Source organism: Megalopta genalis, unplaced genomic scaffold (genome assembly GCF_051020955.1).
Source record: "Megalopta genalis isolate 19385.01 unplaced genomic scaffold, iyMegGena1_principal scaffold0026, whole genome shotgun sequence".
Classification (NCBI taxonomy): domain Eukaryota; kingdom Metazoa; phylum Arthropoda; class Insecta; order Hymenoptera; family Halictidae; genus Megalopta; species Megalopta genalis.
The window spans coordinates 1,289,972-1,310,896 of NW_027476096.1; the positions used below are offsets into that span (position 1 = coordinate 1,289,972).

The 20,925-nt window shown below is 37.0% G+C and overlaps 2 protein-coding genes and 1 long non-coding RNA gene across 6 annotated transcripts; 2 read left to right on the plus strand and 1 right to left on the minus strand.

The window, feature by feature from the left end:
- Window positions 1-4,722: 4,722 nt before the first annotated feature.
- Window positions 4,723-19,777, minus strand: LOC117223221 (uncharacterized protein CG7065). Of its 4 annotated transcripts, none has more exons than XR_013035239.1 (7): window positions 19,009-19,777; window positions 18,132-18,239; window positions 17,044-17,765; window positions 16,760-16,863; window positions 16,566-16,674; window positions 11,096-16,404; window positions 4,723-10,776 (listed from the first exon to the last, which is right to left on the minus strand). XR_013035239.1 is itself a non-coding variant. In XM_076527598.1 (7 exons), exons 2-7 carry the CDS (start codon window positions 18,201-18,203, stop codon window positions 13,785-13,787), a joined length of 3,447 nt encoding a protein of 1,148 aa, XP_076383713.1. In that variant the 5' UTR covers window positions 18,204-18,239; window positions 19,009-19,776; the 3' UTR covers window positions 4,723-13,784. The 4 variants fall into 4 exon arrangements, 3 of the variants coding, with proteins under 3 accessions (XP_076383713.1, XP_076383712.1, XP_033331297.2); XM_076527598.1 differs by having other exon boundaries at window positions 4,723-14,632; window positions 14,813-16,404; window positions 19,009-19,776; XM_076527597.1 differs by having other exon boundaries at window positions 4,723-16,404; window positions 19,575-19,777.
- On the plus strand, window positions 5,964-7,859 carry LOC143260968 (uncharacterized). The gene is made up of 3 exons (XM_076527604.1): window positions 5,964-6,593; window positions 6,812-7,678; window positions 7,788-7,859. The coding sequence occupies exons 1-3, from the start codon at window positions 5,964-5,966 to the stop codon at window positions 7,857-7,859; spliced, it is 1,569 nt and encodes a 522-aa protein (XP_076383719.1).
- On the plus strand, window positions 10,932-18,057 carry LOC117223222 (uncharacterized). The gene is made up of 3 exons (XR_013035240.1): window positions 10,932-11,060; window positions 17,278-17,374; window positions 17,447-18,057. It is a non-coding gene; the product is annotated as an uncharacterized LOC117223222 (long non-coding RNA).
- Window positions 19,778-20,925: the final 1,148 nt, after the last annotated feature.

Consider the following 20,925-nt stretch of genomic DNA (forward strand, 5'->3'; position numbering starts at 1 on the left):
TTATGAGCGGCTGGTCAGTATTGGAAAGCACAGTCCTAAATGCTGCATTGATAACAACGCATGCAACAACGTATCAGTCGTGCACGTTATGCAATATCAGCAGAAACTCTTGAAAATGTTGCCTTCTCTAATAATAAGATTGCATAATTGTATTGATCGTAAGGGGCTGCTAATATATGTATATAAAGACAATATGTTAATATAAAATTCAATGTATTTTCATAAGATACGAAATAAAGAAATTACATGATGTAGTTTCTGATATATAAACAAAACAACAACCAATATTTCGTACCGTTTATCTATTGTTTATTGTTCAATAATTCTCTCAATTGTTTTTCCATTCGTCGATTAACGTAACAAACTTTAATAGTAGCAGCAATCATTTCGATGCTCGAATTAAAAATGTCACTCTGTACAGGCAATAATGTTTTTTGTTTTTAAGAATAATTTATTTTAACAATCGCGTTTAGGATTCTGCTCGAATAACATGATATGAAAGTGAACTGTGTGAACTCCTTCGACCAACATGAATCAAGCAGAGGATTATTAAGTGGATTATTAAGTGGCCAGTCTTTGGCGACAGTGTTCCGAAAATGAGAGAGAGAACTCCGTGTTTACCATATCGTTCCTACCTGAGGCTCCTTCCTTCCTCGGTATGGTCGTCGAACTGGGATCAACTGAACATTATGTGAAGTCAGTGCATCGACATCGTGTATCATGAGTCACATTTTCAAGCAGCAAATGTATCCTCACCTGAATGGGTAAGTTTACTATTAATGATATTCTGCACAATTCTTAAACAAATATATCCTTCATGTCTTTTAAAGCAATTTATTATTAAATTAGCTTTACGAATCGTTCGTTGAATTCTGTTTGGATACAGAATTGTTGAAACGAAAATAACTTTTACGTGACTTTGGCGGGATTTCTTATTCTTGATCTTCACTCTAATCGACTGAATTAATGATTAAAACAGCTGTCGCAGTCAAACTCTTACTATTTCGGTTCCGAAAAATTAATAAATATTCATCAGACACTCTAAAATAAGAGTGAACAGCATTAAAAATTTCACTGTCACTTAGTAAAAAAGTTCGGAAAGTTCACGCTTTGTGACTTGTTCATGCGGCCCGAATTTGCGCCCTTCCGCCAAAGCCACATGCAGTTCGTTCTCGAAATTCGGGCGCTCGCCTCTCATTGGTCACTGTTTTTCGTTAATAACCCGTAAACAAAACCGCGGATTGTATTTGCGAAAAGGAAAATATTACTTCAAATGTCCCCAGGTACCCTCCATAATCCGACTGTTAACATAATTATGTAACACCCTGCATAATTATTAGAAGTAATAGCTCAATTGTCCATAAAAAAAGTTACGCTTTATATCGTATATCTGTAGTACATGTTTTAAAAATACTATTTCCACCATTTAAATCTTCGCGCCGAATATGTACAATTATTGCCTCCAGATAATATTCAGCATTCGTAGTAGAAATGAAATATATAGGATATTCGATTCTTTCTAACGTGTCTAAATGTGTGAACTATCGGTAATGCTGAGCATGTCACTGAAATGGTAAGGTCGTCTTTGAACCCTCCAAATCTGACACAGAAAAATCCACATGATCCCACAGGATCCTAGGTCTGTAAGGTATTCGCAGGATTCGTTGTGGTAATAATGGAAGTTCTCTATTAATATCATGAAAACTCTTAATTTCTTAAAACTAACCTTATACCTCCTCCTTTCGTCTAGGATGACAGCAAATTCCTTTTGGATATTTATCTTTTTTTGGAACAACCGAAGCGAGTAACTACGACGATTCTCATATTTAACAGTATTAAATATTTCGAAGACATTTACAGAAAATACCTTCTTAACAAGTCACCCGTTGTATAGGTCGTTTGTCAAACGTCAAGGTTATTTGCGAAGTTAATGCCTCATGGACCTTTATACAACAAAAATTTTCTAAGACGATTGTAAGAAACAGAAACGAAATAAAAATTAATTATTTCCTTTAATTATTTTGATAAGTTGGGAATAGTGTAATAATGTTATTACATTCCTCTTATGTCTTCGCTGTTTAATATTTCAGCTACTCAATTTTGCCGTAAATGTATGAATGTAGTTTACTCATTATAGTAGTAGCAGATATTTTTTTTCAAGGGAACGAAATGCAAGGTTAGGAAAATATGACCGTAAATATCGAGATCCGGGACACATCTCATGATCGTAGATGCATCGAATTTCTTTTCGCTCTGTACATACACTCGTCGCGGAAAATATATTGACTGCAGAATAACTTTTTTAAAATTAGTCCAAATGATTTGAATATTTTTAGATCACTGAGGGGCTAGTTTCCTAGACGATGACTATATTTTTTTAAATTTTGCTATTACTTGGAATGACAAAAAAATAAAAACTTGTACTTTTTAACTTTTTTATCTGAGTCTATAACGAAAATTTAAAAAATGCGTTTTGTAGAATTCGGTAAGTTATATGCACAGTGAAAATTTCATAGAAAGATCGCGAGAATTGCAGTTTTGTCTCGATTTTCGATTCATCCGATCAATGACTTTCAGAAATCTGCAGTTTTAAAAATCTTTCAACTCTTGTAACTTGACTCTGTATTAACCAATTTCGATGAAAATTTCCGCATGCGTATAAGTTACCGAGATCTACAAAATGCATTTTTTAAATTTTCGTTATGGGCTCACATAAAAATGTTGAAAAAACAGCATTTTTTAATTCTTTTATTATGCTAGCATATTGCAATTTTTTAAAATAATTTTTTAACCATTATCTAGTAAACTAATCACTTTAACATCCGCTAAAAATTTATACCGCTTGGCCTACTTATAAAAAAGTTATTCCGTTTTAACAGGTGTACGAGTAATTTCTATCCCACTGTCTCATTACACGAACGAAATTAAAATTTTTCTTCTTTTTCTATCGGCTAAAAACCAAGTCGTTTATAGGTGATATTATTGGCATTACTTTCTATTTTGACACCAGGAAGAAATTATTAAATATAACACATTCCTTTATTGGAATCAACGTAGTATCCACGGGTGTGTAGTAAGGAACAAACTGAAAACACATACGACATTTTAACAAAATAATTTTTTTTCAAAATTTGCATGTAGAATACAAAAGAAACAAAATACTTAGTATTATCTACTATCCTTTGACTTTTCAAAACAAATTTAGCAATTTTGATATCATTATTCTTTCGCTTCGTACAATTTTTTTCGTGCAGTTGATTTTATACCGTTACTAATTTTCAGTAAACATTTCAGTTTTTGGCACACTTAATATTTTGTCCATAAAACTTGTAATAGAATACCATTGTTCTTGCACTCTTTGCCACAAATTCATTTATAAGTATGCTCAGACATTTTCAATCAGGTTTATATCTGAACTTTGAGCAGGCTATTCCATGGTTTGAAATGGTTGAGTATGCAGCTAATCCCAGATGCGTTGTCATGTTGGAATACAATATCACACTTTGGTACCGGCATATTTTCAATTGTTTCTAGTAAATGTATACTGGTTCATCGTACCTTTTATTCAATTAACCTAATCGTACACCGTAATGCACCCACACCATAATTGTGGGTGCTACCATCAAATTTCATTGTATGCTTCACATAACGCGGTAAAAGAAGTTCATTTCGCAATTTCCAACATCATCCTATGAAATTCGATTGACAGTTCCAATTTGAATCCATTCGAGAACATGTGGGCAAAATTCAAAAAATTGATTCACCAGAAAAAACCAAAAACTAAAGAGGAACTTCGACATGCGGTAAAACTGTCGTGGAAAGAAATTTCATTGCGCCTAGGAACTGTAAAAACTTAGCAGACCCAATGCCCCAACGCCTTAAAAGTGTCATACGAGCACGTGGTAATGTAACAAAATATTAGTAACTCAATGATCGGAAACTTTCTTCCACATAACATTTTGTTTATCCTGTGATTTTTTTTGATAATAAATGAAAGGTTGTGTTATATTGTTCTTATTTACTTTATTTAGACCCCATCTACGTCCTCCATTTCTCTTACCTGCATATAAGAACATTTTATAACTCTAAAATGCGAATATTGTTTGTAAATTTTATATTGGAGTATATGATCGGAAACTTTTTGCCAGAGGTTGTCTTCCAGCTTAAATATTTTCTTGCAAAACTCAGACAAGCCTTAACATTCTTTTTTGATAGAGCAGGTTTTTTTCTTCTCAATTGCTATAAAATTGGCTTCTTTTAATGCTCTTCGAGCTGTCCACTTAGTAATTTTCTTTCAACCATCCCTTCCTAATAGCATTGCAGTCATTGATACCATAGTTGCAATTTCTGAAGTAATGTATCTTGTCAATCTTCTCTTGACAAGATAATAATCGTTTTCGTATTTTATGTACAACTCCTCGATCAACAGCAAATTTTTTAGCTATTACTCGTGATGATAAACCAAATCTTAATTGGATAATGATACTATTCTTTATATTATTAGATAATATGTTGATGTGTTATTGCACGAACAACGATAAAATAACAACTATGTACATACTGCGCTTCTGGTCATGGCATTGACCGAACAGAGGGACGGAGGGACAGAGGGAGATTGTGAGAGGAGGTGAGGAGGCGGAGAGGGAGAGACGGACAGAGGGACAGAGAGAAAGAGAGAGAGAGAGAGAGAGAGAGAGAGAGAGAGAGAGAGAGAGACTAGAATAAAAACGATGACTCACCTTTTTTATTTCTTATTTTTTGTACATGAAAATTTGTTTAATATATTCGTCAGATTTTCCCAATTAAAATGATACGAAACACGACATGGTTTACTCATTATACGTAGCAAGTAACTTATTTTATTTCATTACACAAATTGTAATTATAAAAAAAGCAATAGAAAAGTATGAAAGATAATGTCAAAGGAGATATGTATGTTGCTATTCGGGCCTCGATTCGACTGTGATTCCGGGGAGCCAGCGACGATTCCACGTTTTCCTGTGCGAACAAGAGTCGACTCGTCACTCTTGTCCGAATCGTTTTTACGGCGTAACGACGGGAATATTCATAAAGCAATGAAACAATTACAAAAGTAAAAGTCAATTTGTCTCGATGACTATATACAGCAAAATTCCACGAAAACATGAGACAATAGCCTATAGCAAAGTGGTAAAGAATCAGGTAAAAAGTTGCACCTTGTCATCCGCGGTCCGCCGACGCGATGCTTGCCTGAGCCCGCGGGAAAACTTCGGTTATTTTACCATAACGATAAATGCTAATCGTTGATAATTATTTTAAAATATTTGACCAATCTATATCATGTTGGGCGTAATTTTAATCAGGAAACCATCAGCAGTACGTTAAGAAAAAATCAGTTTTAAAATGTTAAAATTAAAAAAAACTATGTCATTGTATTATGAGTTATCTTTCGGGAATTCGAGTCGAAGGAGCCGCGGCATGTACTGCAGCACATGTGTTCAACGACTTCGATAAATCTTAGCATCGGCGTAGCGAGAAAGTCGATAAATTACAGGACCGTAGCAATATCACAGCGCAAATCCGAGAATACTAAATGCTTCTTACTATGAAGCTTTGGCGGTTGATGTGACGATGTTTGGGAGAAAAAGGAGAGGGGAAGACGTTTCGTCCGGGACCCGCTAGAGGACTCATCAGTAAGGCTATTGTGGCGTATGCCCGTACAAGCGGCACACAGCGCCACCTACAATTTAATTACTAGACGTTGCTACCTAAACCACTAGTCTCTTCCTCAGTCTAAGATCAGCCTCCCACGCGTATAGACGTACACATAAGGAGAAATAAAGCACGCTACAAGTTAGGCGAAACCACGTGTCTCCTTATTACCGAAGCGCCATCGATTCCTGTTCTCAGAGAACCAGCTTAAGAGAACCAAACACCACACAATCCGCCACATATTAATTGGTGCCGAAACCCGGAAAATTAAGATGGCCAACGAACAAGGGAAAATGGAAATCGCGGCGAGTGAGTTTAGGAACGCGAAGCTTCCTAACTTTTGGCGGGAAGAACCAAAGCTATGGTTCGCCATGCTCGAACGTGAATTCGCGGCCTATACTGTGAAAGCAGACGCGGTAAAATGCGCTGCGGTAATCAGGCACCTAGATACCGCATCAATGAAAGTGGTCGCCGACGTTATAGCTGCACCTCCGTCGGACGACTCATATATTCAGATAAAAGAGGCCCTCATCTCGCGTTTAGCAGCGTCCGAAGAGACGCAATTGAGGCAGCTGCTGTCGGGAATAGATCTACAGAACAAAAGACCATCCGAACTACTGCGAGAAATGACGCTCCTCGCAGGTAAAAATGTTTCCGATAGCGTCCTATGCACGCTATGGCTGCAACGGCTACCCTCCCGAGTACAAGAGGTCCTGTCCGTGGTCGAAGGAGTCTCAACGGAAAAATTAGCTCTGCTCGCCGACAAGACGATCGAAAGATCGTCGCAATACGAGCTAGCGGCCGTTGCGCCCCACGTTAAGGAGGAAGCCCGACCACGTGACCCCGGTCCAAGCTCGGAAATAGCTGAGCTTACCAAGCGAATAGCTCAACTCGAAGCATTGGTCCGCGACACCCACAGAGGACGATGACCGGAACGCAACAAATTCCGAAGATATAGTTCGAAGTCAAGGAGTCGAACTAGAGACGACGGAATATGCTATTTCCACGGGAAGTTCGGCGAGAACTCGTGGAAATGCAAACAACCCTGCCAATGGAAAGGACGCGATAAAAGGAAGAGTCAGGGAAACTAAACCCACTGTCCCGTATTGAGGCGTTGCAGGATGGTACTAACGTACAAAACCGCCTAATCATAAGCGACAAACAAACAGGCGTGAGATTTTTGGTAGATACAGGAGCCGACGTATCAGTCATACCAAGGTCTCCGCACAGCAAAAGAAGAATAGACGACGATTTTAAACTGTACGCAGCAAATGGAACACCCATAAACACGTATGGTGAACAGCTGCTCTTTGTGAACTTGGGTCTTCGGACACAGTTCTCATGGAGATTCATCGTCGCGGATACATCCAAAGCCATCCTAGGAGCAGATTTTCTAGGACACTATAGCCTCCTGGTGAACATAAAAAATAAACGACTGATTGATAGTCAAACGCACCTATTTTCAGTTGGAAAAGTCACAAATTCGACTCAACCAACAGTGACTACAATAGGTAAGACTAACAGTTTTTCAACACTGCTAAAAGAATTTAGTTCAATCACCAGACAGAACTCCAAAGCGTACCAAAAACATGGCGTACAACACCATATCACCACCAAAGGTACACCAATTGCAGAACGGGCACGTCGTCTTCCTCCAGACAGATTAAAAGCTGCTAAGGCAGAATTCGAAGATATGATGCGACACGGTATTTGTCAACCCTCTAGCAGCCAATGGGCTAGTCCCTTACACATGGTAAGGAAAAAGACTGGTGAGTGGAGACCTTGCGGTGACTATCGCAGATTAAATAACATGACTCAACCAGACCGTTATCCACTACCACATATACACGACATAGCGCACCATCTCACCAACACCAAGATTTATACAACACTAGATCTCGCCCGAGCATACCACCAGATACAAATGACACCCGAAGACAGATGTAAAACTGCAGTCATCACACCGTTCGGACTGTTCGAATTCACGGTGATGCCATTCGGATTGTGCAATGCCGCACAATCGTTCCAAAGATTCATGGATACAGTGCTAAGGGGCTTGTCATTCTGCCATTGCTACATCGATGACATTCTGGTAGCATCAAACACATTGGAAGAACACTATAGACATCTACGCATTATATTTGAACGACTACAGCAACACGGATTAACAATCAACGTTGAGAAATGCGTTTTTGGTCAGGAGTCAGTAACCTATTTAGATTACGAAGTCAGCAGTAAGGGAATCGCACCATTACCCACCCGCGTCAAGACCGTCCAAGAATATCCAAAACCAGGTACAATAATGGAGCTAAGAAGGTATCTGGGAATTCTAAATTTTTACCGTAGATTCATTGCCGGAGCTGCAAAAACGCACATTCCACTAAACGCATTACTGGTGGGTACCAAGAAGAAAGACAAGAGGCCAGTCAAATGGACACCGGAAGCTGAAGCAGCGTTCATAGAAAGTAAAGAACAGTTAGCAAAATCATCCCTATTGCAGTTCCCAAGCGAAGATGCGCAACTCCGATTAACAACTGACGCATCAGATCAAGCAATCGGAGCTGTACTAGAACAGAACCATAAGAACAACTGGCACCCTTTAGGCTTTTTCTCAAGGAAGCTAGAAAAAGCACAACTTCGGTATAGTGTTTACGACAGGGAACTATTAGCAATCTACAAAAGTTTAAAGTTTTTCAGACACCTGGTAGAAGGAAGAGACCTCACGATACAAACTGACCACAAACCACTCACTCAAGCTTTTATACAAAACGCAGAGAAAGCTTCACCTAGACAACAGAGACATTTGGAATACATCGGCCAATTCACAACCCAAATTACGTACATATCAGGACACAACAACCAAGTTGCAGACGCGCTCTCAAGAATTGAAGAAGTGGAAATGCCCATTCTTGTTTCAACAGACGAACTCATCAGAGAACAAGCAATAGATGAGGAACTCCAGATCATCCTACAAGATACCACTTCTCCGTTTAGGCTACACAAAATCACAGTGGACAACACAGACAAATACATATATTGCGATATGTCTGAAAACAATATACGCCCATACGTACCAGAGACGCTAAGAAGGAAAATCTTCACCGCGACTCACAGCCTAGCGCACCCCAGTGGTAGGACCACACAAAAGACAATCGCGAAGAATTTCGTATGGCCGAAAATGAATGCCCAAATCAAAGAACTGACCAGGACGTGTATCACTTGCCAAAAAAATAAAATACAACGGCATACCAAGAATGCCCCAAACAAAATAGACATACCAAAGGGACGCTTTGATCACGTCCACATAGACATTATAGGGCCACTCCCAAAGGCGCAAGGGTATTCCTATTGCCTTACGATGATCGATAGGTTTACTAGGTGGCCAGAAGCTTCACCAATCAAAGATGCCACGGCGGACACAGTAGTAACCGCCCTATATACAACTTGGATATCCAGATTCGGCTCACCTTTGACGATAACTACTGATCAGGGTACACAATTCGTGTCTCAGCTATTCCAAGCCCTCACGCAACTGGTTGGATGTTCAAGAACAAGAACTACATCATACCACCCAGCAGCAAACGGAATAATAGAAAGATGGCACCGATCACTAAAGACGGCAATAGCATGCAACAATGATCCAGACTGGGTAAAAATTTTACCCACAGTATTACTAGGACTCTGGACAAGTTTCAAGGAAGATATAAAAGCTACAGCAGCAGAGATGCTGTACGGAACAGCTCTACGTCTTCCAGGAGAATTCTTCCTAGAAGAAGAACCACAAAGCAACCCACAAATCTTCATAGAAAAATTCAGAGAACATATTAGGAAAGTCCGACCAGTACCAACAGCACACCATATCAAACCAAGATGCTTCATTCACAAATCTTTATCTGAATGCACACACGTCTTCGTACGAGTTGACGCAGCCAGGAAACCATTAGAACCCCCATACGAAGGGCCTTTTGCAATCATAGAAAGGGTAACAGACCGAATTTTCAAGGTGGATTACAAAGGAAGACACACTAATTTAACCACGGATCGATTAAAACCAGCATTCTTGGAAAAAATCCAAGAAAAACCAACCAGTTCACAATTACGAACGTATCAAGGACCCAAAAAAGTCACATTTACTGTATAATTATTATTGTTATGTTACCGAATTCACATATATATTTTGTTATTGTATATAGTTTTATATCTCGGGGGAGAGTGGTTGTGGCGTACGCCCGTACAAGCGGCACACAGCGCCACCTACAATTTAGTTACTAGACGTTGCTACCTAAACCACTAGTCTCTCTCTCAGTCTAAGATCAGCCTCCCACGCGTATAGACGTACACATAAGGAGAAATAAAGCAAGCTACAAGTTAGGCGAAACCACGTGTCTCCTTATTACCGAAGCGCCATCGATCCCTGTTCTCAGAGAACCAGCTTAAGAGAACCAAACACCACACAATCCGCCACAGAAGTCTGTATATAGGAGCCATCTGTTGGCTGGTCTGAAGGTAGCCGCCACATACCCCCCTGCCAGTGGATAACGATATCTAGATGGTCCTTTCCATGCTTGATGTTAGATTCCAGGAGGACGATCGCCTTCGTTGGCCCACTCGATGACGATGTGCTGCATTTCTACTGAAGCTGCCTGAACTTTTATCTGTTGCGACTCATTCATTTTTGCTGTACCTTATAGGCATCGACGCGGTCGTAAGGAGGAGCCTTCATTGCTCTACTCGACCTGACACGCATTTTGATGCTGAGGCTTTCATGAGTCAGTGTGTCATCCTTGTCGTGAGCGCATTGCTCGGACGGTTGTGAGCTCGTTTTTCGTGTAGTCGTCGTGGCGAGGCAGTGAGTCGCCTTTTACCAGAATCGAGCCGTAGATGCTGCTGTCCTAGCATGGCCTATCTGTAACGTGACGCGTTGTCCTCGTGATGTCCGCCGATCTGTTGACGTCGTCGTAGGTCCAGGATCTCGCAAAAATCCAGGGTGCCAAGCGTCTCCGCAGATCGACAGCGATAGCCACACTAGCAGAGGGATTACGTAGTCTCGGTCTATTTAAATCCTTCTGGCGTCTCCAGGTAGTGCTGCAGGTCAATCAGAAGGCTGCGTTGTTGTATACGTCGTCGGGGTCACCAATTTGGCGGTGATTGATGTGACTGTTCAAGGAGAAAAGGAGAGGGGGAGACGTTTCGTCCAGGACCCGCTAGAGGACTCATCAGTAAGGCTATCCTAACGGGCCCTTGCCTTAGACGTGGGATGCGGTAGGAAGGAAGAAGTCTGTACATATACAAATTGAGGCGGATCGGTTACTTGCGGGAAGAGGAACCATCTGTTAGCGAGTCTGGAGTTAGCCGCCACAAAACCTTTAGTAAGTCCCAAAGTCAGTCAAAATAAGTCTCTTACTGAATTGCGTCGTTGCCAACGCATTTAACTGCAGCATACTCTCTCTTTCCACCATAGTCAATGGGGCCGCCAAAGGTCGTATTCTATGCTTAAAAAACAGATTTAGAAAAATTGTAAAACGTACGAGAAAAATCTTTATACGTTAGAAGTACAAGCGAGATCTTAAGAAGCCAAATAGCATAAAGATTTGAAAAAGATGAGAACGAGGGCAACAGATAAAAGAAAAGTTGTTAAAGGATGCTTCGAAGAAATGAAAAAAGAAGAAGGGCAAAGGAGAAGCGTAGAAGAAGAAAAAGGATATTCAGGCAGAAATGGATTGAGGCAGGAAGGAATGAATAACCTGGGAAGGGAAAAAATAGATGTGGAAAAGAAACTTAGAGAATTAGCCATAGAAAAATAGTTACGGAAACGACAAAGGCAAACAGAGCAATCTACGTACAACGAGAAGCATCTATGACTGTTTTCCAATAGATAAACGAAGTGACTAAATTGTGTTAACAGTCTCGTTGGTTAATGGTCTTTCCTAATAAACAAGGCTTACTTTCGCTAATATCTCAGTAACTATGTATCTTAGATTCCATTTTGTATAATACTTTTTTATGTAGAATTCAACGTTTTAGCCGAATTCGGGAATAAATATTAACTATTTCATTTTTTAAAAAATTGAAGGTGACCTTCACATCTTGATAAAAAAGCAAAATAACATAAAACAGATTACAAGCTTAGAAGCAAAACATTTTTTCATACAACAAATATTCTATGAGTTATCTAATGTCGCCATGTAACGAGACTCACCCTGTATAGTTTACAGTAATCTTGTAGTTAGAGGTGATGGAATTTTCGGAAAAAGCGAACATAGTTGGATTGAATGATCTAACCAATCCAAGAATTCTATTGAATCGAGCAGCTCGGAAAAAATCAAACAGTTAAAAAAAATTCGAATAGCTCGGAAAGAATCGAACGATTCGGAAGAAATCGAATAGTTCGAAAGAAACCGAACGGTTCGAAAAAGATCGAATAGATCGAAAGAAACCGAACGGTTCGAAAAAGATCGAATAGATCGGAAAAAAACCGAATTAGGCTGCGGTTACAGAGGATGCGGATTCGTACGAACTAGCGTTCTGATGAACACGTTAGAATCGTTCATCGTACGAACGTGAATAGCAATGATTATAGGATAAGTGTGGGGATTACTGCCGACACCTCAAATACTGTGGTATACTATAAAAGTAATAAAATCTAACATTTTATAATATCTAATCTTCTAAAAATGGATCTCATAATTTTTTATATGTTTAATATTGATAATTTATGACGTACAAGTAACAGAAATCGCAGTTTTAATTTATTTATTGACTTTTGATATTCTGAAGCTTATGAGAACGTCGAATATTATGAAATACTCGTAATGACAGCTGTGAACGCTGATTCCAAAGGCATTTATATTTTGGTAATTAATAATAAACTATTCATTTTAGCATTATTTTTAGATAAAGAAATCATTACTTTAATAAAAACACACACACACTTAATGACACCCAATCATTGTCATCTATCCTCAAATATTACATATATACTAATACAGTATTTGGTACATAGCTTTTTTGTACATTACTGCGATGCTTTACTGCACCTTAACCTATACAGTGCAGTTCTCGATGAGCCGGTGTAACAGGCTTGATCGTAAAGTACCTATATATACCTAATTTGTAAAATGCTACAGTGAGAATATCTCGATCCTAAGAATTGTAAATGTGTGTATATGTTTAAAAGAAAATGGAAAAAGTACAAAGAGAAGAGGTCAAAAAATATCAAACGATATAAAGACAACTACTGCTACCCTAAGGTAAACGTGACGTTACCCTTGCAAGAAATTCGTGGAGGAGACTCTATTGCAGAAGTATCTCGGAAATATAAAATTCCAGAAACGACCTTAAGGGCGAAGAAATTAGGACTTTATGCCGATGAAAAGTCTGGACCAGCAGCTATTTTGAATGCAAAAAAAAAAAGATTTCGCCGATTGGATTCTGGAATGTTCTAAAAGAGATATTTCAGTAACAAAATCTCAATTAATTGATAATGTGCAACTGATATGCCAAAGTATGAAAAAGAAAAGTCAGTTTAGGGATAATAAACCTGAAAGATGTTGGAACAACTCATTTTTAAAGAGGCATGAGGAAATCACAGTAATAATGTCAGAAAATGTTTCCCTAAATAGAGCTAAGGTATCCGAGCACAGTTTACGATACTGGTTTCAAAATGTTTCAGACTATTTGAGAGAACAAAATCTATTATTAATAAAAGCTAACAGAATCTTCAATAGTGATGAGACAGGTCTGGCTTTAATCCTAAACCTCCTATTTTGAATGCACCGAAAGAATGCAAAAATGTTTATAACATTATTAATAATAATGAGAAAGAAAACATCACTGTTTTGGTTACAAGTAATGCTACTGGTGATCTTGCCCCAACCGTTGTTCTCTTTAATGAAAAATCTTTGTCAAATAATGCTGCAGAAATAACTCTCTCCAATTTTACATTTGGATTTTCAGACAGTGGCTGCATGCATGCTAAAAATTTTTATGAATTCATTACAAATGTTTTTGAATCTTAGTTCACTGAAAAAAGAATAAAACGTCCAATAATTTTATACATTAATAGTCACTTGTCTCATTTAAGCAAATTTTGCCTAGTGTTGATTTGGATATTGATTTGACGCTATGGGTGATACACTGTATTGACCCTGATTGCTTACACCACCATATCCTTGATAATTGTAACCATTGTCCACATAATTCTGATTACTGTTGTAAACTTGCTGATCTGGATAACTTTGAAATTGTTGATTGGGTATGTTAGGATAACTGAGGGGAGGTGCTTGTGGACGGAGATACGATTGTTGAGTATTCTGAACGTATCCTTGATTGTAAAAGTTTAATAGCGGGGCCATTGTCGTGTTAAGAATTTGATCTAACGGCTTCGATGCGTCTTGTTCAACATTCCCATTCGCAAGCGGCAAGTGCGTCTTTGGCACATACTTATTTGGAAGATCTCCCATTATATGAGCGATTAATCGTTTAGTCTCGTTTAGTATTGCATTTGGATCGTTTGTTTTTGTTAATTCCTTTGGCCTTACTGGAGACCTTGATCTTGAACGCGATCGAGATCGTGTCCAGGATCTTGGTGAATTTGACACAGATTTTGAAAATTCTCGTGACTTTTTCTTCACCTTCTCATTTTCGCTAACATTCTTATCTGCTGCTTTATAAATATCTTCAAATGTATAATCATCGTCGTCATCTGATAAATCCAATTTCGCCTTTTGCTTGTCTTCGTTGTCATTCTTAGTTTGTTCTTCCTCGTCATCATTTGCAAACATGTCTATTTTAGGCTTCCACTTATCTTCCTCTTCAACAGGATTTTGATTTCCCTTCAGCACAGAAAATGGCGAAATACTTCTGCCCAATTTAATACTGGTTTCCGTATTCTCTGGTATTGGAGATTTTATTTTTGGCATCGATGACATGGACACAGTACCTAAATAAACAAACCCTCTTAATTTTTCTACTCGAACAGGATCTGTTGCTTCTAACTTCTTTAAGAAATTAATCAGTCCATGTTGTTCTTGAGTGGATAGGTCTTTAAAATTTTGTAAAAGAGATTTCAAATCCGCGTCTGACAAACTTTCCATTTTAAAAGTTTGATGATCAACCGTACCTGCTGTTGTTAACGTCGCAGAAACAGATGTAGTTTGAGAAACAGAAGTATTGCTTTTAGCCAATCCTTTTACGAAGTCAGCCGTTGTTACTGGTTTATCGGAATTTTTGGACGCTTCAGCCATTCCAACAACAGCATTAGTCAGAGTTTCCAGTTCTTCTTGCGATACATTTGATTTACCTTGAGCTACCAGAGCAGCTGCTATTTGTCGAGCTATGGCTACTTTATCTATAGTACCAACACCAGGTACACTAACTGGTTCGGATTTAATCGTAGGTGTAATTACCTCCACCGACCTAGGATATACAGTTCTTTGGATATAATTTGTCGATTTTGCAGTCTCCATTTCTTTCTTTTTCTTCTTCTCTTCTTCCATTTTCTTTTTATTCTCTGCCGCTTTATGTAACAACTGTGCGATATTTTGGATTGCCGTTTTCGTTGGTGTTATAGCCATTTTCTCTATCATTCCGGCAAACAATTGACCTTTAAGTTTTTCTTTAACAGTTTCGAAAAGCACGCTCACTTCTTCGTCGTAGAGTAATTCTTCGGCAGAGTTCGGTTTTGCTTTTTCTGCGGCTAATGCTTTTGAAAGAAGAGATACTATCTTCGGTCCAAGAGAACCCAATTGACCTTCTAGTGCTGTAAGCAATCTCAATAAGCCTACTACTTCTAAATCTTCAGTTAATATGACATCCGGTATAGGACTTGGAGACTTCCCTTTCACTGGGTAAGGAGTTGCATAGTGTAGTGATCTTGAACGTGTAACACCACGAGAGTAGTAATTACTTCTGTACATATTTCCTCTTCCTCGCATATACGACAAATATGCGTAATCGCGTTCTCTCATATCATGATGATCGTAATAGTCCGGTTTAATTGTTTTTGTACCGACATATTCTACTTCATCATCGCTCTCTATACGATGACGATTTCTCTTTGGTGGAGATCTGTCACGTCTGTTCGATGGTATCCATTTTTCTGGTGGCTTGTCTTCTGGCAACTCCAATCGCTTCTTAATTTCTTCTTTCCTTTGTTGCAGCTGTTCGTTATGGATCTCGCGCATTCGTTTGTTCCAAAATTCTATCCATTCTGGTTTGAAGTCATGCTTACTAGGATCTTTTCCCGCTGCTTGCAACTCTTTGTACCGTCGGTTCCAGAACTTTTTCCATTCATCGGGGTAAGATGGATGCTTTTCTGGGTTCTTCTCGTGAAATTTTAATGCACGATCAAGTGTCTCTTCAGCACGTCTAATTTGTTCACGATATTTATCCCACTTATCGCGTTCTCTGAGTGGTTCTGGTGAACGCGAACGAGATCGCGAACGTGTACCAGAACGAGTTCGATCTCGCGAATAACGCGATTTAGTACGATACCTTCCGCTTTTGTCTATTGAATTAGCTTTTCGGTTACGAACGGGAGATCGCGATCTTGAACGTGATGGTGATGGGCTACTTGATATACTTGAAAGGGACGAAAGAGACTTCGTTTCATCAGAGGGCCGTTTTGGAGACTTTCTCACATTTTCTTCTTCCTTATCTAAAGGCTTGCGAATATTTAATTTATCTCTTGTGAAAATGCGAATCTTGAATCCCCTAAAAAAATATGAAACATAACCTTAATTGAAATTATGTTAGACTAAGAAACAACCATTAATTTATCATACTGAAATTGTAATTGAAATCAGAATACTTGATAAACTTTCAATTACTAAAAAAATCTTTGAAAAAGTTGAATTAATTAAACGTTAACTTACGATTTTGTAGTATCAGATTTTGAATCGGTTTTCTTTGGTGGAGACTTTTCATGCTTCTTGTCTTCACTTTTATGTTTATCATCCGACTTCTCATCAGCAGGTTGAGAATCTTAATATAAAATAGTCGTTATATCATAGAACAACAGTGGAGTAGAAGTTTCCTGCTTCAACGATATAAGATTTTATATACTTACCTTTTTTTATACCACTCTTACCAGCTACTTCAGCCATCTTTTCTTCAAAGTTTGTTACCCATCGCACATCGTAAACATCCATAAATGTTAATTCTGGTGTTTCCCTGCATGTAGGAAACAGCCATTGACTTGTACGAAACGTAAATTAATAACGAAAACGATTGACGCGCACCTTGTCTAATAACACCCATTGACTTTTGTAAAACATGTGAATTGAAATTCTCAATTCATAACAGTGCTCTACTATATAAAGCTTAATTTAATCAAAACAAATTACAACTTACCTAAAGTGATAATCCTGATAGACTCTCTTGATGTACTGCATTTTATTTTTTTCAAATTGATTCTTATCTACCAATTGTGGTTGCAATCTTCCAAATCGTTCTTCAATCTTCTTAGCCACTAACACCGATATTTCATTAGCTCCGCGTTTATAATTAGGAGTATGCGGGAGTTCCGTAATAGCACGCGAAATTGTAGGAAAATGTCGATTTAGATACGTTATTCTATGATTATAGCTGGTAATATGAGCCATAACAGTACGAGGGTCACCCCTTTTATCACATAAAACACATGTATAACCGGGTTCGCAAGAATCCCTATCAACCAGTTCAAGTAGGTATTCAAGGCCCACAAGAGGAGAACTTCTATGGCAATCTAAACTCATCTGAATCGTTGTTGTTCTAGTTACTTGGTCTTCCATACCAGGTGGTACTGGTTCTCCAGGTGCCAAACCATCGCCAATAGCTGCCAACTGTGTCGGTGGTGCTGTTTTCACAATATCTGATCGTTTGGACCATAACAAAACTGGATATGGCCATTCATCTAATTTCATTTTATGACGATTACTCATATTATGATTCAGTAACTTGTGAGCTCCGAACAGGGCTATGTTACATATATGACACCATATATCACCACCTTCTGTTTCAGAATACACAGGCCTAAGCGTGCCACCTTCAGCAGTGACACTGCTTCTCATTAAACGTTTTCGATCATATTCTTTCTGTGGAATACAAATACTTTGTCAAGTGTACAAGTAATTGCTATTTTAATAATATTCATATTGCAGAACATGAACACATCGTATATTGGAAATCAATAAAACATTAGATAACATTTTATAAAAAAAATTTCTATATTCGTCACAAAGAATATGGAACTATAGAAAGCGTAAATTATTTAAACAATATATCAAAATTCTGCTTGTACTATATGATTAATAGTAAATTATTTATATAAATGAAATAAGTTTGTTATATATAAATTATTATATTAAATAAATGAATATTACAATATGTAGTAAGTTCTAATCTGTAAGTTTCCTCAAATTTGTTAATCGTTATCCTACATGTGTTTCAATGTGCATTACCTTCTCCTTGCCTGCTTCCGTTAGGTGGGAAGGATTACATCCTTCTATATCAAGATCATCAAAATTCTGCATAACCGATCCAGGTCTGTGAAAAATTCTCAGTGATTTCTGAAAATATAAAATTGTTGTAAATTTTAAAAAAGGCACAATGTGTCATTAGGGTAGACGTAATGTAGAAATTAGTGAATGTAAATACAGAAAGTAATGATATGTATTTATATATATATAAATATATACAGCGATATGTTATCATTGTATAACAACAAGTGTTATTATTAGATTATTAATATTAATTATTAATTAATTATACAAGATTATTAATTAGACATTAAAAATAAATATTAATTTATAAGCCGACCCTGCAGCAGCAATTGTATGTACACTTGCTCCAAGTTTTGTTTAACAAAGCTTATTATATTACAATTACAAATTTTATTAAAGTATACTTACCAGTTTAAAATTATACATGCTATTATATTTAAAGAGTTTGTGTATACATATATATACATTTGACATATCCATCAAAATATTGAAAGTTTTTATTAAACAGAAATATAAATTTACGTTTGAATAACAACAGTTGTGCATTTATGATATGCAATGTAGAATATTGCTGAAAAAATGCTATCGATATGTGAAAATTCAGTATTTTAACAAATATTCTGAATGAAATTTCATAACATGTTTGATAAAATAACTGAATTCTTATGTAAATACTTACACATTCTGGAAATTCTAGAGGTATGCATTAACTTATGAGATAAATATGTCCTAAGACTATTAAATGATAATTATTTCTACTTCTTTAATTTAAGAACTGCTTATAACTAATATTGATAGGCTTGCTGGAGTACAACAGTCGATCCCAGCTACTTACCGATAGAAAGGAAATTTCCTATATCCGATAACGTTTCCAGGATGCACAAATACCACAGAACATTAAACATAGTGCACTATATAAAGACACTAATATCACGCAAAGTTAAGAATTAGAATAACTTTGCAATTTATGTTTAAAAGAGAAAAAATATAGCCATATACCATGAAAGAAAAACATGTTTTGTTTTGAACTGACACACCTAACATAGGTACTATATTAGAACTCTGACGCAGGAGAATGAATAAGACATATAAATGATGTGTGTCGGGTTTATTAAGCGGTGCTTACTTAAATAAATTATACTGCGAACAGAACAAAATTATAGTAGCTTTTACAGAAGGTTATACGGTTGTTTGTAATCTGTAGGAATTGTATAATATATGCATTATAAACCGTTCTCACGCGCATCGTCAGTTTTTAACAACCAAGCGTTGCTAGCCAAATGGCCATCCATTGGTTTCTGATTAATCTTTCCAGTTTTATAAATCTTTTATTATTTCGAATCACGTTAAGGCTAAATCGTAACCTTCGAAACTAAAATATAAAGGGTAGTGTTAACTTACCAAGCTACAAGTATGCGATATAAACCTCTCAGCAAATTCTACGGTGAATATTTCTGATTTCTTAATTTTATTTTCGACAAAATCTTTCGGTAGCCATATCGAAAGAGAAATATTCAACTGCAGATCTGACCTGTGTGATCTGACCAGATGTGACCTGTATGGTCACAGTTGATAATTTGTTGACCGTAGGAAATGTTCTTATCGATGTTTCGTTTCAGGGTCATAAAAACAAAAATATATTTAGAATTACATAAGTAAATCAAATTTGAAGAACATGTGACACGTGATCATAGAAGGTCAAAAAGTAAACTCAAATATCAATTTACACATCATAACTTTATCTTTTACATTTTACAATTTTAAAACGTTAAAGTTTTACTATATTATTTTTATAAATAGTCGATTGAAGAAGGACAAATTCAATTAGTTTGTAAAAATTTATTCACTGACTTATATATATATATATAAATAACAATGTTGCAAAAGCAGGATACGTGTACACGCTTTGTTAAAGACTGTCTATAGAGGAAGGAAGTATAGATAATAAAACTTAAAAGAACAAAATAAAATAAAAATTATAATATAACAGGTTAAATATGTACAAAATATGTTGAAAAAATTATTTCAATGTTTCAACCAACATCAAATAAAATATTGCTGATATAACCCGTAAACATAAACAGTCGACGATCTTACCTTCAGTGGCAATGTTCTAGTCACTAGAGCCTCGTAACGCCTCACGCAGTTTCAGCGATAGATACGCTTTAAACAATAATAATTTCTTTTCAGGGATGTTATGGGAAGTGATCTTTGTATGTATAATGATCGAATTGAATGAAGTATAATGATTAATATAAGGCAAGGGCCCGTTAGGATAGCCTTACTGATACGTCCACTAACGGGTTCCGGATGAAACGTCTTCCTTTCCTTTTCTCCCTACACCGTCACGTTCAGCAACCGCCAAAGTGGAAATTTAAAAAATGCTGAACTAGGTAGAACTCAAAAGATATCCTTCGTCAATTATGGAAAACCTACACGATTCAATATATTCCGTTGGACATACATTTTTTTATAAATTATAAACAATGCTTCTCAGTCCAAGATATATTCACAGTATAAGCAAATATTATTTAATTGAAAAAAATAAATCGGGAAGATAACATGAAGCACATACATAGGTTCTTCAGAGTATCGATACAAAGAGCAAGCATGTTTTTTTAGGAAAAATAGAATTTATAAAATGTTGATCTTTAAATGCTGTTTCTAATCACAATTACTAATACATTTTATTAATTTTATCGTTTTCTAAAGCGACGTGCAGTTAGGAAGCAAGATACATACGATAAACTTC

Bases quoted from the DNA above. Each gene is read 5' to 3' on its own strand.
- LOC143260968 (XM_076527604.1), top strand. From the start codon at position 5,964: ATGGCCAACGAACAAGGGAAAATGGAAATCGCGGCGAGTGAGTTTAGG. The intron at 6,594-6,811 runs GTCCGCGACACC...GAGGCGTTGCAG, and splicing joins TAGCTCAACTCGAAGCATTG to GATGGTACTAACGTACAAAA. The intron at 7,679-7,787 runs GTGATGCCATTC...ACATTCTGGTAG, and splicing joins TCGGACTGTTCGAATTCACG to CATCAAACACATTGGAAGAA.
- LOC117223221 (XM_076527597.1), bottom strand. From the start codon at position 18,203: ATGCAGAATTTTGATGATCTTGATATAGAAGGATGTAATCCTTCCCAC. The intron at 16,675-16,759 runs GTAAGTATATAA...TTTTATATTAAG, and splicing joins TAAGAGTGGTATAAAAAAAG to ATTCTCAACCTGCTGATGAG. The intron at 16,405-16,565 runs GTAAGTTAACGT...ATATTTTTTTAG, and splicing joins AAATCTGATACTACAAAATC to GGGATTCAAGATTCGCATTT.